Source organism: Leptidea sinapis, chromosome Z (genome assembly GCF_905404315.1).
Source record: "Leptidea sinapis chromosome Z, ilLepSina1.1, whole genome shotgun sequence".
Classification (NCBI taxonomy): domain Eukaryota; kingdom Metazoa; phylum Arthropoda; class Insecta; order Lepidoptera; family Pieridae; genus Leptidea; species Leptidea sinapis.
Window position 1 is genome coordinate 12,131,173 of NC_066312.1, and position 24,410 is coordinate 12,155,582.

Here is a 24,410-nt window from a genome sequence, read left to right on the forward strand (position 1 = left end):
ATTTTCACAGTAAAATTCTTGTTTCCTTTGAAGTTGTTACTTAAGATAGCTTAAGATAGCTATCTTATATTGCATCTTATAGCAAAGAAAGTGGAACATCTAAATATGATTTGATAGCTTACTCAAAGCTAGGAAGCCGTGAGGGATCGCTTCGGAAAAGGTTGAGCCTTAGTAACGAGTCTCAACTTACAAATTACAGTTAAGACGTGGACTGATTAGGATTGTAAACTCTACAACCAACGCTACAATATTTGTGTTGATCATGTGGCTAAGCTGCAAATGGGCATTTATTTTACTGATTTTCTTTTGTTTATTCATAATTTAATTATAAATTGAAAAATTTAACGGTTGAAGTTTTAGAAAAGTACTAATTCTATTAAATTCTTGAAAAAAAGAATGTTGTTAAAGCTGAAATTTCGGAGATTTTTGACTCCAAAATTTATTTTTGGGAAGAAAATTCCAAATTACTTATTGGAAATTTCAAATTATATATAAATATTTTATTCGGTTCATAATTTTCTTTAAGTCATTCTTTGTGCACTGTATTTTTTACGTCTGAATATTTTCATTGCGTTATATGACTCTCTAAGAAACCAATTTTTGTGGGTATCGAGGTATGACCGCGCCTTAAATTGTTATAAAAATTGTAATAATTAAAAAACAACCAAGAGTTATTAAATTATGTATTGTAGGTTCACCAATCCAAACAGTAGGGTAGTACATAAAACAAAGTATAATTTAAACATTATTTTAAAATTATGTATTAATAATTAAGAATGTATATCATAATAACTTTAAATATATTTATTATCTCACAATTCGGTTTCTTGTTTTAAGGCACATGTATAAAGAAAATGCTATACATGACTACGACGAAATTCTCATAATGGCTCTTGGATATGAGTTAACAATAATTGAATAATGAAACCATTAATTAAGAAGCTATCAGTTAATGTATCGGAATTAAAGACATCAAATGCTGCAATAAGTCCATTATTATTCTTTCCAAACTGAACTTTTCGTGGTATTATTAATTAGTTCCCAGAGCTGTATTTAGCGCTATCTCTTCGGTTACATAATAAAATGTCAACATGAACATTATCTAAAATTGCGAATAGCAATTTAACAACATTAAAATTAAAATAATAATCATCAAAATTACTCATCTTCTTAATATATATAAATCTCGTGTCACAATGTTTGTCCTCAATGGACTCCTAAACTAATGAACGGATTTTAATTTCGATTTGGGACCCATAAATATTTTTATTTTCAATATTTGTTTTGTATGGACATATTTTCTTTGAGAGAATTTAGTGACGCACGGTTTGACAGTTCCGCTGTGAAACAATTTCATTATAACAACTGGGATCATTTTTTACGAAATAATTCTTGATGTTTTAAAATATTATTGGTAAATTCCTATAAAACAGTATTCTTTTTATTATCTATAGAAAAAAGTCTGTCGAGTCAGCAAGTATAATATAAGTCAAAAATCAGGATATACATAGTTTATAAAACGAACCTAAGTGTTTAATGGTTTGCCATAAATTAATTATTAATTATATCTATTTTAGTATACTTATTTAACTTTATAGTATAATTAAACATATTTTTTTTTAATTATTTGTAAAATGCGCATGGAACACGATTTTTAAAATATCACAATTAAGTAAATAGTCCTGATATATATAAAAAAAATACCGCGAAAATATGAGATTAGATCATTCAATATGACAGCTGTGGAAATATCAAAAAAAAATGAGGATGACAGTTGACCTCTATTTTGAGCAATGCACGGATACAAACACAAAGTGACATTCCGATCGCGAGTCTAAGACATATCTTGGCATGTAAACTAAGTTAATAAGCCTGGCCTGTTTTCATCAGTTGTCTAGCAGTACGATGGTCTATCTAGAGTCTAGACGTATTAATTATCTAAGGGGATAGGATTATAATGTTTTTATTGAAGGTCTGGTTTAATTTTCTATTAGATAAAATCGTATAAATACGGGTCCACATAACATAACTAGTTCGGTGAAGCGAAAGTCAAAGAGCATATTTTCCTCGGCGATTGAAAGAAGTGTTCGTTGTATGTGGAGTTAGTTACCTTAAGAAATATATTTAATGATAGAACGAATAATGATAATAATAACGATAGAATGAGTTGTCGCAAGAGTTACTTTTGGATTATTACTTATTAAACCCGATGTTTCATAACCTTTCAGGCTGACATATTCAAGGGGACATCCTTCTCCCCTAATTACGTATTACGCAAAAACCTACTGTAAAAATACCGTGTTTTAATTTGATAAAATGTGTTTCATTTGAATGTTTAGAATAATAAGCGTTATTATTATTAAGGCGTAGAGAATGTACAAAGCACTATCTTCGCGCCTCAATAGGACTACTATCCAACACGGAAATGCTGCCAGTATTCTTAGTACCGACGCTTCCCACTGATGATAGTTTTAATTTCATGTAATGAAAGTATAGTTAATATATAGGTAGTTATAAGTTTTGTTTTGTTTAAATAAAGTCATATATTATATACTTTAAATTATATACAATAAAATGCTTATTATCTATTATTATTATCATATAAGCGTTATTATTCTAAGTTCAAATAAATCTATATCATTCGCTTATTATTCAATTGCAACTTAACATTACAGGTTTAATATGGCGCGTTTGGCATGTTTTCTGACATTGGTCGGCTTATCGGCGGGCCAACTCACGCTTGACGGCATCAAGTGTGGTCAACTCACGTGTCAAGTGGAAGAATATTGTTCGCCCGAGACATTCAGGTGTGCGCCCTGCTCAATTGTCTGCAACAAAACACATCACAACTTCGACTCTGGTCTTTGCATCAAAGAATGTCAAGGTACGCACTAAACATAGTTAGATATTATGGCCTACCGCCAGTTGCCGAAGACAACCTTAAAGTTAATGTTTATTATATCACATGCTATCTTTCACTGTCAAAATGAAAAAGAAAGTGACGGTATCCTATAACTTTAAGCGAGTAATTCTTGCATATAAACTGAATCTCGGAAACAGCTCCAACGATTTTAATAAAATTTACTATATAGTTTCGGTGGCGAGAAATCGATCTAGCTCGGTTTCAATTTTAAAAATGTAGTTTTATCCGTGTTTTAGTGAGAAACACCTACAATAACATTAGAATACAAAGGTAAATTTCTCCACTATATACAAGACTATAATAGCTCAGATGGGACATTGGGTGATCTGGAAAGCAGAAGAGCCGGGTTCGAATCTAGATGTCCTATTACTTTTTTTTGTTCAAGTTTTTTACACTCTTAAAAATCCGAGCAAGGGTCGGTCGTCCGGATATTTATATTTAGTGACACATCAACTCTAAGGATGATTTGTGCAACTGGCGGTTAATCAATTTAATTTTGTGGTAATTCACTCTTATTCGTACTTTATCATTGAGAACTGTTCTGATAATATATTTAAAATATTTTATGTATTAAGTAAATAGTTTGACTTAATTTTAAAAAATTGATACATTGTGTTATAGTGCGAGAGACAAGTTAATGTATTTATTTAAAAAATAAGACAATTTTAAAATTGATATGGTCACTATTAGATGTTGCTAGGTTCGCTAATTACATAATAAATTGAATGACCATTAGGTTGGGACTGAATAAAATGACCGACTTGGAATTACATGGATCTCACAACTTATTACAGTAGAAGAAGAGAGAGAGATTTGGTTTATTTACATGATATGTATTGTTTAGCTTTATCTATTACAAAATTGAAAAAATATTTGATTTGTACATTTGATATTGTTTCCTAAAACCACTAAAAATACAAAAACCTCATCCCCATTATCGCTCGTTAACATTGAATTTGAATATGAGATCATCTTGAAATTCATGATAAAGTTAATTATAACTATAAATTCTTACAACTTTGTAGTACTAGTACAAGTGAAACCGAAGTTACAAAAAATAGCAATGTCTTAAAAATGTAACATTGCGTTTGCACAAACGAATATCTAGAACTAAATGATCCTATGAATTGAATTTACGATATTCCTTTCAGCTACTAATTCAGTAGATATCTCTTGTGTATGAATATTACATACTAATTTCCAAGCAAAGGAAATCCACCGTATATTAGGATGAGTAGTTATTACGATGACTAATATTTCTCTACATTAAATAATAATAGAGGCCTTTGACGCTGCTGAGTACAATTTTAACCTTGAACACTACGACATAGAGTTGGTTATGCTTGAATACAAGTTGAAGTAACCAGTTTCGTGACCACAACCACCTAAGTTGTCTGTCTCTTTCTAATAATACTTACGTCCTGCTTTCACCTTGGTAAAAGAATGCAGCCTACAGGTCAACCATCTCAGCAGAGACAGTCTCGCTCGGTTTTGAGATGATCTTGAATAAAGAAAAGCCTCGTAGTTTTCAGTATTATATGTACAGTATTACGGTGTTATTTCAAAAAAATATAAAACACGTGTTGAACAATTGTTTTAAAAAAGTTCTATTACAAATCCGTTTCTGTTGTTTAGCGTCAATCTTTAGACGTCGCTTAAATAGTTCGACACTGCTTAACAAAACAGGTGTCTAAGCCATGTTAAAATTATGTTTTGTAATAGCACCGTTAATGTTTAAATACCTACAGTAACATAAGACTTTTAGGTAATTTAAATATAAAACATCTTAACAACACCATAAAAAATCTAAAGCATAAATAAAATATTAACTCTTAGAAAGGTAGTCTATTTAATTAAGTACCTGATATAATATAAAGCAGAACTTTATACGGATGAAAGATTTAAGTTAATCGTTGAAATAAATGCAATGTAACAGTATCATAATGGAGGACTCATTGCTAAGGGCACAACAATACCTGTTACCGACACGGTCTGTGGCTTTTAACAGGTTCACGTCCCACACATGGGTGTAATATGTGTGAGTGTATGAATAAAATGAAGTGGAACTCATGAATTCCTGTTTTAATTTAAAATTTTGCAAATATAACATTCCAAACTTTCAAACAACGCCAACGAATCTGTAATATTGTAGATGTTTTTTAAAAAGCGTTCCATTTTATGACTTCTTTTTTATCTCGTAAAAGGTCGACGCGCGTGCAACATGGAGATGAGGAATTTTCCCTTTGACCATTTTTTTTTAATTGACACGCCGTGAGTTAGCGAAAAAAGAACATGGCTTATATTAAGCGACTTTTGTAAAATGAATTTTATGAAGTTGTGACGAGTTCATTTGAACAGTTAGTTAGAAGTAGTAGATATGCGTTATACGTGAAAATTTTAACTTTGCAATAAATAACGCAATCAATTTATCACCGATTTTTCCAGAATGATCTATTGTATAAAATTTATCACCCAATTTTTTTGGCACTCAAAAATGGCTGCATCGGTTTTTTAGTAAAACTTGAATTGTTGAGTGGGCGATAGATTAAATAAATATTATGGTAATTACTAAAAAAATTAATTTTTATTGCTTAGATTACGAATTTATCACCGCTGCGCACCAACTAGATACCGCACTACCTAAGAACAATAGCTTCTTTATTACGGCTTTTAACTATTAGATGCTTGTGTGCCAAGATGCCACATCTTTCAAATTTTGTAACATAGGTACGCTTCGTGTTATTTTACATTGAAATTAATAAAAAATATTTACTGATGATATGTGATACAAGTGTCGTTCTTATTTCTTGTAGCATTATTAGCAAATTTTAACATAACATGTGGCACAACGTCACACATTGTTCGAGTTCGAGACTGGCTCGAGTACGCCCACTTGCGCGTTGTATTAGTTGCCGCACTTTGCGACTACGCCTGCGGTATCTAATTGGAGCGCAGCGGATACTAATCCTTAATCTAAGATGTCCTGCTTGAAATAAAACTGTGATTTTGTAATATGAAACGTTCTCTTTGGTATCTTTTGACTTATCAACATGATGTGCCCAATATCTTACTTGTACAATTTTATTTTATCAAAGAAATATTTAAATGGCTCTGCAACTCAGGAAAAATAAAGTATACAGTATTATTTTAATATGAAAATGACAAAACGGGTATCAATATGATATTTTTTTTGATATTTTTTCATATTCACAGAGATATAGTATTTAGACATACAAAAAAGCCGCCTAGTTAGTGTATGTAAGTCTTAAACTTTGTGTTAACTAAATTTACTGTTAAGCTGTATCGCAGTTCGGAGGCTTTCAAAAACACGCCTTGCGTGCTTTATTAGCACATTTTCTGCTCCTTTTGTTAATAAGCTAGTGAACCTGACAAACGTTTTTCTCCATTTGACCGCATGCAACGCAGAGCAGCTCGAATTGTCGGGGACCCTGTGCTCCGTGAACGGCTGGATCACTTGGCGTTGCGTAGAGTCGTCGCTTCATTGTGTGTCTTCTACCGCATTTATCACGGGGAGTGTTCCGAAGAGCTGTTTAACCTAATTCCTGCCGCCGAATTCCACCTTCGCACGACACGCCACAAGTTAGGATATCATCCTCACCATCTGGATGTGTGGCGGTCCTCCACAGTGCGGTTTACAAGGAGCTTTCTTCCACGTACTACAAAGCTGTGGAATGAACTTCCTTGTGCGGTGTTTCCGGGACGATACGACATGGTTACCTTCAAAAAAGCGCGTACACCTCCCTTAATGGCCGGCAACACTCCTGTGATTCCTCTGGTGTTGCAAGAGATTGTGGGCGGCGGTGATCACTTAACAACAGGTGACCCGTACGCTCGTTTGCCCTCCTATTCCATAAAAAAAAGATATGGTAATAACTCTTTGGTGTTGCGTAAAGATGTGGGTACATATATCACGGGGAGTTCTCAGAGGAGTTGGTCGGGTTAATTCCGCAGCTGAATTTCACTACCGGGCATTCAGTCAAAATGCGAAATTTCTCCTGCATTACACAGCCACTTAGTGAAATCAATAACCAAACACAGTTCTCCCGAATCGATACTACTTAGGGACCTTCAAACTAAGAGTGACCCCTGCACTGGTGTTGTGAATCGATTTCCCCACACTTTTCCATTGCCTCTTGCCCGTTTGCCGCTTCTTATATATACAAAAAAAAAACTCGACTTAATTATACACTTCGAGTTCCAAAAAAATAGTTTCATAAAGACAAAACGAAATAACACGAGAATAACAAAAAATAATATTAAAGTAAGATATTATACAGCATAGTTGCCGCTTTAAATTTACGTATGTATATAATAATAATAATAATAATAATATTGACAAACTTTTTACACAAATTATCTTGCCCCAAGTTAAGCATATATACCCTGTGTTATGGATTACAAGACAATGATATATTTAATACAATATACTTACTCAAACATACATAAATTCATATAAACATACATAAATACATTTAAACACCCATAACTCGGAAACAAACATCCATATTCATCATATAAATGCTTGCACCTACCGGGATTCGAACCCGGCACCTCTAGCTTAGTAGGTAGGATCGCTAACCACTCGGCTATACAGGATATTGATAGACAATAATCTTAATGGTAATTTATATGAAGTTTTGTGATTTGATTTATTCCGTCCAATTAATCTGTTATCAATGTTTTATATTATGTATTTTCTTTAATATTTTTAATGAGCATCATAAACATACAAGATTGTTATGAAATACAGTGCATTTTTCTTATACTGAATGCTATTTATATATAAGAAACTAGTGGACCCAACAGACGTTGTCCTGTACACATGTTTTAAATTTGAAAAATCGGTCCAGCCGTCTAGGAGGAGTTCAGTGACATACACACGCACACAAGAATTATATATATAAAGATATAGCAGAGATTTCAGTTGAATTTTAAAATGCGGTTCTGATGTTATGATTACAACCAGGACGCTATACAATATCTACTCCTACTTTCTTGGGGCTAATTTATTCTCACCTGCATTTTCCTAGAAAATAAGTACCTACTTTAAAATTTTGCCTAAGGCTATAACGTTATTACATTACTAATGGAATTTCTTGAAATGATACCAAGATTGTCTGTTGTAGGTTAAAAATTGTGCGAACTAATTTGTAAGCAAGAATATTCCCCGTGTAACAGACATTGGCAATTTTCTAATTTATTTAAAACTACCGGCATTTGTACTTTGAATCCTTTGTCGAGATAAAATGATTTTAATTGTAAATTAAACATTGTACTTTATATGCTCTTCTTCCAATTTAAAATTAGAATTCACTTTTTTTATAACAAGTAGTAATTTTAGGATTTTTCATGTACTATGCTTTAGGGGAATATAACATCAGGAAATACATTATTATTGCATTTGATTTACTTGAGAATACGGTGTTTTAGCTAACCTATATTCTGTGGTCCAGATTTTTCTGTTTTTTTTACAATTGTAACTATTGACATTTGATAATTATAAATAAAAGATTGTAACTATTTAAGAATCTTCAGTGATTTTTGTTGGTGATTGATAAACTTAAAGTTCGATACTTTTGTATTAAAGAAGGGAAACTTATGCTAAATGAATCTAAAATGAAACATTTCCTGACTTCAATTTCTGCGAGTTGTAATATTGTTTAAGATATCAGATAAAAGTTTTATTGTAATTGTAAAAAAATATACATGAGCTGTCTAACGACTTCACTTATAAATATAAAATTTGATTATTTCAGGCTACCTTCTCGATTTGAGATACATGCTTCGATCTGATACAGCGCCGCCACCTTCGGACATCAGCAGTAAGTTTTAAAATATGTTTATACTTTTTTCATGTAGGAGTTATTTATCATCACTCGTATTCTCAGCCCCGATATTTGGTACATATGACTGACCTTACCTGCCTGACTGAACATTTTATTATTACGAATATGTGTTCATATCTTTATTATTTGATTATTCTCGAAATCAAACAGTTTAATATCGAGGCTTTTAATGTATTGCGATTGCTTTAAAATTCTTATAATGAGCGAATTTTATATTATTTTCTCTGTGCATTTTGATTTGAAATAAGATATACTTTTAGCTTAGATAACTTATACGTCTAGATAGGGATAGCTGTTAGAAAAACCGGAGAAAACAGGCCGTGCTTATTACATTCGTGTCCGTGACAAGCCACGTCTTACACTCGCGATTTGTATATCACTTTATACTAGTGTGCGTGTAATGTTCGAAATAGAGGTTAACAGTCCACCTCAATTCTTTTCGACTTTTTAACAGCTGACATAGTCTATCTAGACGTATAATTATTTTCGTTATCGTGTATATTTATTGCTATAACAATGATGAAATGCCGAGCAACATTCTTATTAGATTATTTTATTTCATTAATTTTAAATAAAATTTGTAAAACATAACATATTCTTTAGATTTACAAGAGCGACATCTCATGTCAATTTCCTAATATGCAACTATTGGGATTGAGCAGGTTATCAACTGTAAAGTAGATCCTGTAGATGAAGCCACAATCTGAGAGTTGAACAAAGCAAACAGAATTTTATAACAAGGCGGTACTCGAACGGTTAGCTCAGTTGGTTAGAGCACCGGCACGGAACGCCGGAGGTCGTGGGTTCGAATCCCGCATCGTTCATAAAATTTTGTTTTTCAAATTTTATTTGTGTAATTATCCTAGAAGTGAGGGTTATCACTTTAAAAACATAACATATTGTTTATTTTATTAGTTGTAACTCGCAATAATAATGTTAAATTGATAGTATTCGTGTAATTGGAAAATATCTTGTCAACACGGTGAATAGTGCTTAAGATTTAACACATAAATGCAATGCTTTTTCAAAAACAAAAAAACCAAAATAATAGAAGTTAATGTGGATATAGTTGTCTTTATATGTTTTTTATGTGAAAAAGTGACAAGACGTTACCAGAATATAACTCGTGCCAATAATGAAACGAATCTAAAATGACCGATGGATACAGGTTGATCTGACAGTGAAATAGGCATGGCATGGATAGGTTTACAAGTGCGAGTGAGAGCCCATCATTAGTTGTCCCATTTTGTATTTGTTTCTTTATTTAAAGGTGTTATTATTGATACGCCCAGCCCATTACAATGCAGTGCCGCTCAAGTGTCTAGAAAAAAACGAGACTAAAATCCTCACTTTCACACGTAAGATGTTCTATCTCTTCAGGATGCTGATCTTTTGTTTATTGAAATGTTAAAAAAATCAATAACGTATAAATATAAAATTTCTCATCTACTAGAGGAGTGGGTAGATTTTTTTATCCATTCCTGGCAAACTTTCCTGTCCCTCTCGCAACCTAAGTGTACAGGCTCCTTTATTACAAATATAATATTCTAAGAGTTAAATAAGATATTAAGGTAGTTTAGTCACAGAGCAGTTTAAATGTCTTTTACCTATTCTGTGAGTTTAGTCATCTATAGACGATAACTGGAAGATGACTTCACTAATTTATAGACGAAATGATGGAAGTTTTAGCTAAGGTCGAGTTAGGCAAACATTTCACTATCTTATCAGATATGAACTGAATAGGAGCGATCTGAAGAGTAACTAGAATAAGCTAGGAATATAAATCAGTGCTGTTGCAAATGGTAGTTCGTAAAACCTGCTTATGTATGTCACTATTCATGACCGTGTTTACCTACATTCATTTATCGACAACTTCGTATCAATCTTTTTGTTTAGTTTTGATATTTCTTCTTTCTTTTTTTATGCTCTTCTACCTGCTTTCAATTGTTTTTTGGTATTAGTCCAACATGTTTCTAAGTCTTTGCCAACGGCGATTTTTTGCTAAGGAAATGAATTTCCGTACTTGCAATATAGCAATGTTTTTAATCGTTTTAGTAATTTGCTTTGCTTTTTGCTTTATTTGCCCCATTTTTAAAGAAGGTAACAGTAAAGTGAATTATAACCTTTGCTACATTTTAATGTTGTTGCAATGTCTAAAAATAGAATTATTTTTGTTATTAATTTCATCAGTCATTTTTTGTTTTGTACTTTTTAGTTCTATACTATAGTAATAGATTTTAAATTGAAAGGTTTTATATTAATAATAATAATATGTTAAATATAATGTGTAAGTTTATGCTTCAACTGTACTAAATACTCTCTCAACTAACAAAATCATTTTATTTCCATTTCATTAACTATTTTGTTATAATAAAATGATGAAGCTATGAATGTTGATTTTCAAGACCGCGAATGATCTTGTCTGTTGTTTACGATGAAGATATAATTTCTGGGAGTAGAACATAGGAAGTATACCTAACTCTGGTATTAACAAGTATCGCTTATGAGCCCAGCTGAATGAATGATTTTTGAATTTTACGTTACATAATTAATACGTCTAGATAGAGTCTCTTAGATAACCGATAAAAACACACCAGCAATATTTGTTTAGTGTCAAGCTACGCCTTACACTCGCGATTTGTTTGACACTTTACACAATAGAGGTTAGTTCTAAACTCAATTTTTTTCGACATTTTCACTGTCTATCATAGTCTATCTAGACGTTTAAATGATCAAAGTACTATGTTATTTTATATTAGAGTGTATTAACTGAATAAACTTCATAGGTGTTCAACGGCAAGCACAGTCTGCTTTGATTGTGAGTGGAGTGGCTTTGGCAGTTCTACTCTTGGTGTTAGTCATTGTTTGCCGAGGACGACTCTCGTGGAGGTACATAAAGCAAAAACTGCAGCCTTCTAAGGTTAGATGAAATTTATTATAACTCTTAACCTAAAAATATGTTAATTTATCATCAACTAAAACACATGTTGGTTGTTCTCTTATAAAAAAAAGTATTAACTTAATAGATGTAACTGCTGTTTTGTAACACGTAATTATACAAAACTCTAACTGGTCATCACAGAATTAATATATTATATGAGATGAAAATATATTTTAAAAAATATTTTAAATTACCCCTACAATGTCTTAAGACACAGTAAGGGAGGCTCGTTATAAGTTTGATGGTATGCGATGAATGCTTTGTCCATAAGTGATGATCCAACCCTTTTCTAAACAATCCAAATAGTAATTGTATGTGGATACATAATTTGATCATAGTCAATACGTTCTGATTGTTTTGATACGTGTTAAAGTGTTTGGAATATAGATAGCGCCATTATCACTTTTAAACATCTCTTATGAAAAATTTCAACTCTATGTGCTTTTATATAATTTTATACACCGTGCGATTATAAAATTATCATTTAGATATTTTTGATTATTTATTACCATATTTATCAATTGTAGAATACTTATTACCATTAAAAATTTCAGAACCGTGTGAAACAATACCCAACTGACCTTACTCATCACAATCCCCATGCAGAAATGCCGAAACCGAAACACGATTTGAAATTAGAGATACGAAACCCTGAGCCCCCTAAAAGACAGAACCAACCCCTAAACGTCAGAGACTTAGATACAAGAACTCAGACAGAGAAAAGTCAGGGGGCAACGACTCCAAAAACAGTAAGCACAGCGATCACAAGCAATAGGCATCCTGCTGAAGACACAACATTGGATTTTTCTTATGACAATATGGGGATGAATGTTACTCCACCTGGGCAGCCAGCAGCTAGTCACAAGTTCTGAGTTGCGGCTGTTAGTTTTGGTGGTGTGACCTTCAAAATGTTTGAGACAATACCAGAATGTGACGAGAACTAATTTTCAAGTGTCTATTGCTATTTATATCATCAAACAATCTTGTTTCGTTGACTAATTGAAAGTGGTGCTAATTCTCACCAATATTTGACTATGTTTAGTTAGTCAAAATATTTTTACAATAAACATGAATTAGGAATTTCTAAACAGTAATACATTTTTGTTGCAATATTTCAAGCGGATGAATTAGGAGTATTTTTTTTAATTATATATATAAAAGAAAGCGATTTTTTTTGTTGAATGAAATTATTGTTTATAAATTTTGGCCTACAACTGTACCATATATAAAAAGATTCAATGCGATACTTATAGCGCACTCCCCTTCAAAAAAAGTCGTAATATCAAAATCAGTTTGTTTATGAAAATATTAAAAGTATAATAATTAAATTAACCGTTCCAACCATTTGATTGGATACTTTATCGGAAGCGTTTATTTAGTTTATCATAAAAAATTTATCAAGATGAGATGAAAAAGATATGTACAATAATTTTATTTTGTATGAAATAGTTTAAATATTAAATCATTGAAAACTTCAACTGCCTAACTATCACGATTCTTGAGATACAGCCTGGTGACTGATGGACGGACAGACAGCGGGGTCTTAGTAAAATATGATCCCGATTTTACGGCGTCTTGCTCCTTGAGCCTCTACTCGACGGAAGGAATATTCCTACCGAATTTCAAGTCTCTGGAGGTCTACTCGCAAAATCGACAATGATACATTCGGAACGATACGACAATACTCCGAATATATCGCAACTATCCTACTCTAACAATTGTTCGAATTCCTTATCGTTTATCGTTACCATAGACTAATATTTTGATTTTTTTACGATTTTAGTGTGAATGAAATATGTTCAAACCTAAACATTATCTGTGCTATGTCGCTGTTAAGTGTCAAAAGTCAAAATATAGTTTAGGCGTTAAGGACCATGCCAGACTTTGCACCACCAATTTGGTATCATTTACACATAATGTAAATCTTAACAAAATATATAATGAATATAATATGAAAATTTAAAATTGAATAAATAATACAAAACTTGCGGATAATGTATATGTGCTATAATAATTATAGCTTTGTCAAGTGATTACTCTCTTAGTAATGTCTTAACCTTCACATCTAGATCATTTATCTGTTGTTGAAACAAAAGATCAGCTTTAGAAATATTTTCCACAAGCCGCTGATCCATTGTAGTAGGTATACTGAGCAGCTTGTATCACCAATTGACCAGTTCTCTCAAGACTATAGAAATAATCTCGCACAATCTTCTTAATCGCACTTCCAGCTGTCTCTTGTGTATCACCCTGATAGTTGGCAAACGAACTATGCAAATATGATCCTACTGCATGTCAATAGTACAAATTGGTCTCGCTGAAGAGCTTTTGTATGTTATCGCCCAAATAAGTAATCTTGCACCATCCTTATGTGGTTCATCTTAGACCAGGCTAACAAGTGTAACATGGCAGCTGATAGCGCTGCTACTGGACTTCCAGTCCCAGTAGTCCCAAATAAAATTCTTACTATCGTAGCCCTGAGAGGTGCCCTCATACTTAGTTTCTGATATATTCGCACAGCTACTTGCTTGTTGAACGGTGTCACACTTGATAGTTCAACGGATGTACCCAATACTTAGTTTCTGATATATTCGCACAGCTACTTGCTTGTTGAACGGTGTCACACTTGATAGTTCAACGGATGTACCCATGCTTGCTGCCAATCCTCGAATCCTGCGGCCGGTCCAAGCTACGACAGATGCTTCTGTCAATTGCTTGCTTGCCATAATAAAATGTTAGAAAAAGTAACTCTTCGACTCTTCTTTCTTCTTTAGTTCTCGTCGACTTCCTATTTCTCAGAAGGCTATTTGCATTATTTCTACGCATAAACGATCAACAAAATGACTTAAATGACTTAGTAATAAAAAAACCCTGTTGAATAGTAAATCACATATAATTATTTCAATAATATTTATTAAGTATGTATATTGTATGGCAAATATATCTATACAACTTGAAACGATAATAGCATCGACAGCCTAGAAGGTGTCGTTGAGATTATCGTAAAAGTGACGTTTGATTATTTGTGAAATTCGAATATTCGTCTCTGACATTTTCAACCAAGAGTAGGGTTAGGACCGATAATATCGAATAATGTTTCGTTCGTTCAATCATCGTTTCGACATTGAATACGATGTAACTAAGAGTAGGATTCGACACGACTAATGCCACGATTTAGCGCATATCGATTTTAGGAGTAGGCCCCAGGGCCTTATGTTACCTTTTATATATTGATATTGATTTTGCACGACGAATATCAAAAATTGTAGCGCGAAAAAAGTACAATTTTTTATATTAGTCAGTCAGTTCTGTCTCTCCGCCGTCTGTTTGTCTGCCCGTAGTATAGACTGTCTCTTGAATGTATTGAATTGCAAGAATCAGTGATTACTAATTAACAAATACGTAAAATTGTTATGCGCAAACTTTAATATTCTGAGGGAAAAATCATTTCAATAAACAAGAAAATGAAATTATCTACAAATTGTATTTATATTTCATTAAGATATAAAAAATAATATGCTAATTGCGCTTACGACCTTGTTCGTTGGGGAGTGCAACAAGATTTTTAATTTAAAATTACAAAAAGGCTCAGTATCAGAAGATATTACTGTTTGTCAAACATACTAAGCAACTTTAATTAATGTGCTGTATTTAATATTACGTTCTTGCAATATCTATATTACGGGACTCCGAGATTTCTTGGAAATACTTTACATTTTAATATACTCGGATTCAAAGAACTTCTAGAGTTTCAGTTGTATTTCTAGAGTTCCATTTCGTGTTTATTATGTTACTGACATAACGTAATTATAATTCGTTTTCTAAGGATATTGTAAACCTGTACCTGCTACATTGATAATTAAATAGTGGAGGTGTATCTGCGATGTGTGAGTGTTTACACAAAACTTATTCAAAGTCATGGCCATTACAGCACATCACAAACATTTATCATCAACAATTAATTAAATTTACTTGTAAGTCATTTATTTTATCTGTTAGTAGTAGAGGGCCGTCTTATTACTACTCATAAGATTGAAATACTTAATTAATGTATTGAAGAAACAAAAGATTGATTTTGACATTTACAATAATTTTAAGGTGATTAAGTTTGTATTGATCGAGTTATACAACTCATGAGTTTTAATACTTGTTTTTCTCACAATTCACTATTTACCTTTAAATATTTTGATGTTTGTATATTATGAATAGATAAGCTATAGTATGATGTAATTTAGTATAGCTCAAAATGTATCACAGAATAATGTATATGTTAAGTGATATAGAAGTGTATTCACTAGTATTACGTGTATTCAAATAGCAATAATTTTATATAAGATGTAAAACGCACTGCACAAAATGTTTCGGAATACTGAAACGTAGAAAATAATAGCTTCCGCACGGTAACACATATGGGAAAGTATTCATTTTAAGCAATTGTATTAAAAAAAACAACCATTTCAAAAGAAAAGAAGCACTTGTGCGATAAGTATAATGTATTAAAAAAGTTAAAAAATTACTTTTCAATCAGACAAAAAGCATTAGTACGGAAAGGCTATCCTTTCTCACGCTAAACAATATGGAATAGATTTAAGAAAAGGTATTAAGAAGTATATGATTAAAGATAATCAAATATTTATCTGATACTTATGTATACTTTAAAATTTACTAATCTCGTTCGTAGTTTCTTATACATTTATGTATGGCATGCATTGAAGCGTGTGATGTGATTGAGTTTGTAACACGATACTATAAGGTCTTAGGTCGTTTTCTGATGCGTTAGAATTTGGTATCTTATATTATGTTATTTGTAATTATGCTAAATAACAAGACACTAAATAAGATTTGTTTTATGGATATTGATTAAATATTATGATTTAGTTAGAAATAATTGTATTGTCTTTTCAAGCGAGTTCAACTCGATTTAGAAATATAGTGAATAAATATGTCAGCTGAGGTAATTCTTTGATTTGGTGTCAATGTTTGTCTTGTTCTTGTTTTTGTTTTGTTAAGTTGAAGACGTCCATGTGCTGGGTTAAATTTGACTGATGTGACTTAGATATAAATATTAATCAGCAGATAATAATATTAATTTAAAGAGTAAAATTTTTAATCACGATTTAATATAAGACGCATCAGGCAAGAGGAACAATTATTATGTGTGTGTTATTTGATGTTGTAATGTGCTTGTCATTATTGTTATATGTTTGTAAAGACTGACGGTGTTATACGGTTATCACAAAATAGTAGATTGTTTACCGAGGGTCGAAAGAATCAATTCCCGAGGTATTTAGACGCCCGAGCGCAGCGAGGTCGGCTATAGTCCGAGTAGGAATTGATTCTTTTACCCGATTTAAACACTCTACTTTTCATTTCGAATATGAGAAAAATAAAACTTGTTATTTTATTTTCAATGCACAGATTAGTATCCCGCTAATTTATGTCGACTTTTTAAATTTCAAATATGGAACTTACCGCGTAATGAAGTTTGCGCCAAGTTTACACTGGCTGTTTAGAAAGTCACATGGCATTTCTTTTGATTGTTTTTTTTTTACATAAAACTCTTCATAGCTGACAGCACTTCTATTTTCAAAGTTTATTCCAGCCCTTGGGTGGGAAGTAATTTGTATGAGTTTTTCCCTCTCTACGGAGGGAAGCAGCATTTTCCACCTAATAATCAGATCAAAACAACATTACTTTCCGAGTATGAGAAATGAAAAAAATTTTTCAACATGGCTTTGACACGTGTTCTGTTAAACAGTGACCTAACTATGTATAACAGCGTCGGTAACCTAACAATAACGACGTCTAAAATGGAGCATATCTTTTTCTATTACAAAACAGTGTTTAGCTTGTGCTTAACACCTTGACAACAACTAGTCGTTTTACGTCGTTAAGCACAACATAAACTGAAGTGTTCAGGAACAAAAGGAACGGAACGAAATTTTTGGCAGATATCATCTATCTGTCTATCTTCCATAATAATATGATCTATCCGTTAGACACACCTTACACAAGCTTCAACTCGTGTGATGAGCAATGTTTAAACATTGTTTAATGCTGAACAACAGAAAGGCACATAATATAACTTTTTTAAGATAAGTGTTCAACACATGTTAATTTTTTTTTGTAATAGCATAGTGAGTGTTTATTAAAGTTTTATGCACTAAATAAACAAACACTAAAAAAATAAAAGAAAATCAAGTGGAATTATTGCTCATAGAATTATAACGATAATTCGTAACGTGCGAATCTGGAATTACAATTAAATTTCTGAATTGTCCTGTTAATTACCGTTAAAAATTTTTTTATTGCATGTTGTATGAAATTAATATTGTATGAAAAAAATTAGATTCTATGGTAGCATCCAACATGTCTCTATGAAGTCTCACACTTGTATAGATACCTACATCAGTACGCTGCAGTAACCAAATCAAATTGTAAAATGACGGCATTTTTATCACCAAAATTTATTTACTTTACTTAAATTACTAAAATGTGTTCGTTGTATTGTAGAGCTTTTTATTTTCATCAGTGTCTGTCTGCTTTCCCCACAAATACTCAACAGCATAAGTAAAACAATATTTCAATGTTACAGCAAATGTACAGAAATCACAGTTACCTATAACCAGAATTATTAGAGGAATCAATGCAGATGATTGTAATTTTGCACACATAGAGAGAGACAAATGTAGACAGATGGGGACACATGCGGAGCGTCGGCTTAATTATTACCTGTGACAGGATATCGACCTGTGGCGTGTTTGCCTAACACCTGACGTAATTGAAGATGGCTTGTCAATTATGATGCTTGGCAATCTGTTATTAATACGCATTACATCTATACAACACTGTTCGTTACAATTAATGAATACATATATAAGAAAGTTGTTCAGTCTGATATTAAAAATAATTCATCAAGACTTAAAAAGGGAGAGAATTCATCACAAAAGAAACACATTGTAATAAGAACTGTCTCTTTGATGAATTTATAGATTTATTTTATCTAGAATAATTAGAGAAATAAATGACCGTCCATACATTAACATTCCATTAGCGTAAGATATAGTTTTAAGTTTATAATGAGTAGTTAAATTAGTTGTTCAAAGTATGTTAACAATATTCTTTTCTTAGGTGTTTACTTACAAGCTCTGTCTGTCTTATTCAAAACGCCATGTGACTTCAATTTTAAAATGTGAATATGTTGCATTTCAACGGTAAGATAAAGACAAAAACTTTTAAAATTGAAACTTACCATCGCTTTTTAGCGTCTGTTTTTCAAGTCATCATAATATAAATATATCTATTGAGGAATAACAAATGAATAAACCAATTTTTTATTATGTTTACATGTAACGTATAGTTTATTGTGTCATTGTTAAGACATTATTATATGGCTTCAAAAATCCCGCCTCCAACCTTTGTTTAGAAAATTACATCCAAATATACAAAATAAAGATATTAAAATAAATATTATTAGAATTACAAGTTTAAATAAGATATTTTTTTTCGGATTTATGTCAAATGTCGTTTACTTTATAGATGATGTCATCACTTTTATGATTTTTTTTAATAAATTTGGTCACTAGTTAAACTGCCGTACAATATTTGTTACACATTTATGTAGAGTTTTTATTTTCAAGTCAATAATAAATTGAATATTCGACATAAGTGTTGTAGTCGGTGAGTATTTGGAAACATTGCTTCAAGTTGTACTTTAATGTGTATAGAAAATAGTAATTAATTTTACTATGTTAGTAAGGGACTACGCGCACTTATTCAGCTCTTTTCAGCTTTTGTCCATAGAAAACAACAATTTTGAATGGAGACGTGTACGCGTCGATTCAGCTTTCCGCGTCCAGTCTGCTTTCGCGGCAAACCAGCATAAAATGAGGATAAATGTGTTTTTATTATGCGAATGCTATAGAGACCTTTCGGCGCTGTTCCGCGGCGTACAGCGCTGTTCGCCGGCGAACAGCTCTTTACAGGGATGGTTCGCGATTCCTTGTCTACAAGTTGCGACCTGTATTGTTCCTGCATTGATTTGACGTAATCATTTTGCACGCAAAGATTAAAGAGTGCAGACATGATTTACAGTTATTATTCTCATTCTTACGACTCCGTACGCGGCTGATAGAAGCAGAGCTGTATAAGTGTGACCAAAATCGTTCAGCGAAACGCGAATGAAGCTGAATAAGTGCGCGTAGTCCCTAAGGCGACGATTTTAAAAAATGAAACATTTTTTCTTTTAATTTAATTCTTTTATCACTCATAATAATTGTGAATAATATCGACTGCTTCAAATGTGCTGTTATAAATGTGGAAAATTAAAAGCGTTATGCTTAATTTTTAAGTAGTTCTTATTATAAAATGTATATTATTCTGTGATTGATGTGTATAAAAGTTTCGACGCGAGATAAAATTTTACAGAATATTAAATTACTCCCTCGGGCAACTCTCGTGTACTGCAAGAGAGCGTCGAGTTACCGTTGATTCTTAATAAGTTTGTATTTATCAGGTTGTAATAAGCAGACTTTTCAAAAGAGCTTACTTGTTATGTCTGGCTTATAAATTATTTACAGCAAGTTATTAATAGATTATGTTGGTTTTGTATTGCGTCTGTATTGATTTATGGGCGCTGATCAAATACGAAACTGAATGCCGACGGATACAAAGTACCCTTTTTAGCATATTTTACTAAAGTAAGTTTATTATTGCGTAGAGCATAATTTTGTTAGAAGTAATTACTTTCTATTTGTGTATAAAGAGAAAGGGGCTCGTGTGTGTTTGTGTATATTAGAATCATACGAATAAGAAGCTAAAGATATATTTAGCATATTGTTAGTCGCTACCTTTGACAGGCTTTTCTACATAAACTATTTAGTGAGCTTTTTTTCCACATAAAATGTAATGCTAATTAATTTTAATCGCTTTAGAAATATAGTGCAATATACTGTAAGCCTTCTATGATATAGGATACAATTTCAGCTTAATAATTAATCTCATAAATGTGTTTTTGTAAACTTTTTTTATTATTTTAGGGTTACAATGAAAACTGCGGCAGCGTGGCACTTAAATAGGCTAAGTTTTGATATAATTTATACATCGCTCTTTCTTTGGGCATAGTTATTTAGGTATTAATTATAACATTAAGTATAATATGATACATTTATTAATTAAACTTGCTTTAATACGTTTATATATATTATACGTTTGTAGTTAGTAGTTTCAATTTCGACATACAAAATAATATATTTTTATTTGTAACTTGCTGATCCAACAGATGTTGTTCTATTCAAAATACAAAACAAATTAATTTATTATCTGAAACAAACAAATATATAAAACAAAATCGTATTTCTGAATGGTCCATATATTATGTACTAATGCCACCACAGTCCCCGTTGCCAAAAAAAACTTAACTCGTTACTGACCTCTACATGAAAAAATTTCAACCAAAATTCAAGTCTCTAGGCCTTTATGTTTCCGATTGATTCCGTTGATGAATACAACGATCGAAATCTCTTATAGACATTATAACTGACCCGACAGACGTTGTCTTCTAATCTAATTCAAACTGAAACGGAATAATAAAATAATAATTATATGTTATTTTTTATTATATCAGTAACATATTGTTTATTGTACCTAATGCTTGTTGATACACAACATTGTTAGTTTTGTTTCCTGGCGCGTAAATAAATAATAGTGATGGTTTTCCGACTCGGGTACAGGCGACATACAGATGGCCATGACAAGCCAAACACTTAATGACTGCCGTTGCATTCATTTTTTGATATCACAGACAGTAGCCGTACTAGAAATTGTAACCGTTTCAAGTCGAATGACATGTCGTTCCGAATCATAGGGACGCGTGGAATCAAAACGTATTTGCCTCTATCATTCCCTTTTAAAATTGTGGCTTCGATGCTGTTGTTCATTAATTTGCTCACAGCAAGCTGGATACCATTACAAACACGTGTCTGTAATACGTGACATAGCTTGCCGAGGACTTCCAACGTAAGTTGCTGACAGAAGAGTTCTTCAGTCTATCGCTCTGTCTTTCACTTACATATTAACAGCATATTGGTGAAATAGACACCGACATTTTAAGACGTGGTTGCCTTCATTTAGATTTCACGGACTGATAAAATTCGACGTTTTATGTGCTTTAAGTGTCTTTGAGTGTAATGGCTAAACGGAACAACCCAACGATTATAAAATTCCATGTCCTGTTGGTTCACTTTCACTATTGTTGAGCTTCTATTGTCATCTGTGTATCTGCGGTGATATAGTGGATTACCATCGTTTCCAGTTATTGTTTCTGTTACTTATTGTCTTGTGTAGCGTTTTGAACATTTTTCAATAACCATTAATGGAGAAATATAATTCAATATTCCACAAAGACCAATCATATTTTTTGTAATAAACTCATGGAACAGTGGATCTTCATGATTATCAGGAATGTTTGCTGATTTTACATTATCGATTTTATCCAGGCTTATCCTCTCCGCGTAGAATCTGGCTGCTGTTTATATTAAAAAACTAAAGTACTTTTTGAAACATATAATAACAAATATACACTAGAACTAGAAGCAAATTAAAGTTAATCTATACGTAAAGAGAGTCAAGAATCAAGATCAGCTTTTCAATGATTTATAATTATTAATATGTTATGTGATAAAAATAATTAATAATTGTTAATTAAAAATTAATTTAGAATGTTTGTGTTAAGGTGCACTGAATAGTTACTTAGATAATAATATGATACTTGTAAATTTTGGAGCCTTCAGGTATTCCGTCCATTAGATAAGAAAATTTTAATACTTATAAGTTTTATAATATATCATAGGTTAGTTTTACAGTGTAACAAGACTTATGGATAAGGTTTGTCATTGTTTATATAATTACTTAATAGACACATTTCAGAATATATAATCTACTACCTACTTATTATAAAAGTCTTTTATCATAGTGTTATTTACAATTATAGCATAAAATAAATTATAAATAATTATTTGTTTTTTCTATTTTTGTGGAAAAGGAGGACAAACGAGCATATGGGTCACCAGAGGAATCACATTAGTTAATTTGGCTTGCCAGGATCGAATCGGTGGCACCTTGATAAGAGCCAACGGTCTACCTGTTGCGCCATAGTCGCTTAATAGATTGAACCTTGTTAAGTCAAAAACCTGAAATGAATCAATCATTTAAGCTCAAATAATTGCAAAACTAAAGTGGCAGTGGGCAGGGCACACAGTTCGACGAACAGATGGCTGGTGGGGCAGAAAAGTCGAATGGCAACCATGTCCGGAAGACGCAGTGTTGTTATTCGCCCCACAAGATGGAATGACGATCTGGTCAAGATCACCGGAATACGTTTTATGAGGGCAGCGCAGGACAGTTCGTCGTGGAGACCTTTTGAGAGGCCTTTGTCCAGCAGTGAACGTCTTCTGGCTGATGGTGATGATGATGAAGTCAAAATACTGAAATGCTTTTAAACTTTTCAATTTTAAATATATTTCCCAAAAACGCTTTATTTTTCTATACAATAACAGGACTAATTATCGTACGGCTCATCTGATTTTAAGTGACCACCGTCGCCTACATATTTTTGTACTTAACATCAGAGCAATCACAGGAACGTTGCCGGCCTTTAAGAATTGTGTACGCGCTTTCCGCAAGTGGACCCATCAAACAATGTACCTTTGTACAATAAAATCCTTGTATCATCATCATCATCAGCCGGAAGACGTCCACTGCTGGACTAAGGCCTCCCCCAAAGACTTCCACAAAATCTGTATAATTCATCTAATTCTAGTTGCTATTTTTAAAAGAGTTTTTATTTTTCTTGAGATATTACTCTAGAAGTCGTTAGATTTCAATAAATATTTTAGCCATGTTTCTGAGGAAGACATAATATTGATTCTCATATATATAGATTAGTAGAAACATTAGTAGACGATAATATCATTATTGAGCTTTAAATTATGTGATAATAAAGCACACTCATTTTATTCCACTAAAATGTTTGCAATAAACATCAATTTGGATGTTGAAAGTAGTCCAATCTATTACACTAATGTAAAGCTCTTTGTTGATTTTCATCAAAACATTTGCTTTAACCAAACAATCTAATAAGTATTCAATTAATTTATGAAAATTTGAATCATATACACAAAAACATTTCGAGGGCGATGTTGTTGAAAGGACTATGTAATTAAATTTACATTGACATGCAGTGGTTGCTAGCAGCAGCAAACTATAATTAATATTTTAACTTTACAATGCAAGTCGATTATAAAATGATTGCACGAAGCAAACTCGTTTGTACTCAATTAAAATAATTCTCCTTTTAATTAAACATAAAATAATCTCATACTCTTTCAGTTGTTCATAATGTTTTTCTATAATATACTGTCTGTTGGCCACGGCTTTCACGCGGATATGAAATAAATATACTTTTAAAAGCTAAAATTATCTTATATATTATTCTCTTTGTAATAAAATTTCTGTTAAATAAAAAAAAGACAAATATGTTATGAACAACAATTTGTTATTAGTTTTAACATTTACAAAAAAAGAAACAAATACAAAAATAGACACAATAATGATAACTTCATACTACCAAAACCAACGACCAATTATGGACTGAAAACAAGAACATATGAAGGCTAAAGTG

General features: G+C 32.0%; 2 protein-coding genes across 3 annotated transcripts in view; one reads left to right on the forward strand and one right to left on the reverse strand.

The window, feature by feature from the left end:
* The window catches only part of LOC126979084 (protein grindelwald), a 35,299-nt gene extending 12,554 nt beyond the window's left edge, over nt 1-22,745 (forward strand). The window contains exons 2-6 of one of the 2 annotated variants that reach the window (XR_007732747.1): nt 2,676-2,884; nt 8,701-8,766; nt 11,577-11,710; nt 12,286-16,224; nt 16,329-22,745. Coding sequence is in view for 1 of the 2 variants with exons in the window: in XM_050828290.1 (XP_050684247.1) it covers nt 2,683-2,884; nt 8,701-8,766; nt 11,577-11,710; nt 12,286-12,603 (720 nt within the window). In the remaining variant the exon portion in view is untranslated. Of the gene's footprint in view, nt 1-2,675; nt 2,885-8,700; nt 8,767-11,576; nt 11,711-12,285 lie in introns of both variants that reach the window. The other variant, XM_050828290.1, reaches the window with a different exon arrangement.
* Nucleotides 1-24,410, reverse strand: part of LOC126979067 (uncharacterized) — a 377,271-nt gene that overhangs the window by 221,507 nt on the left and 131,354 nt on the right. The window lies entirely within an intron of this gene.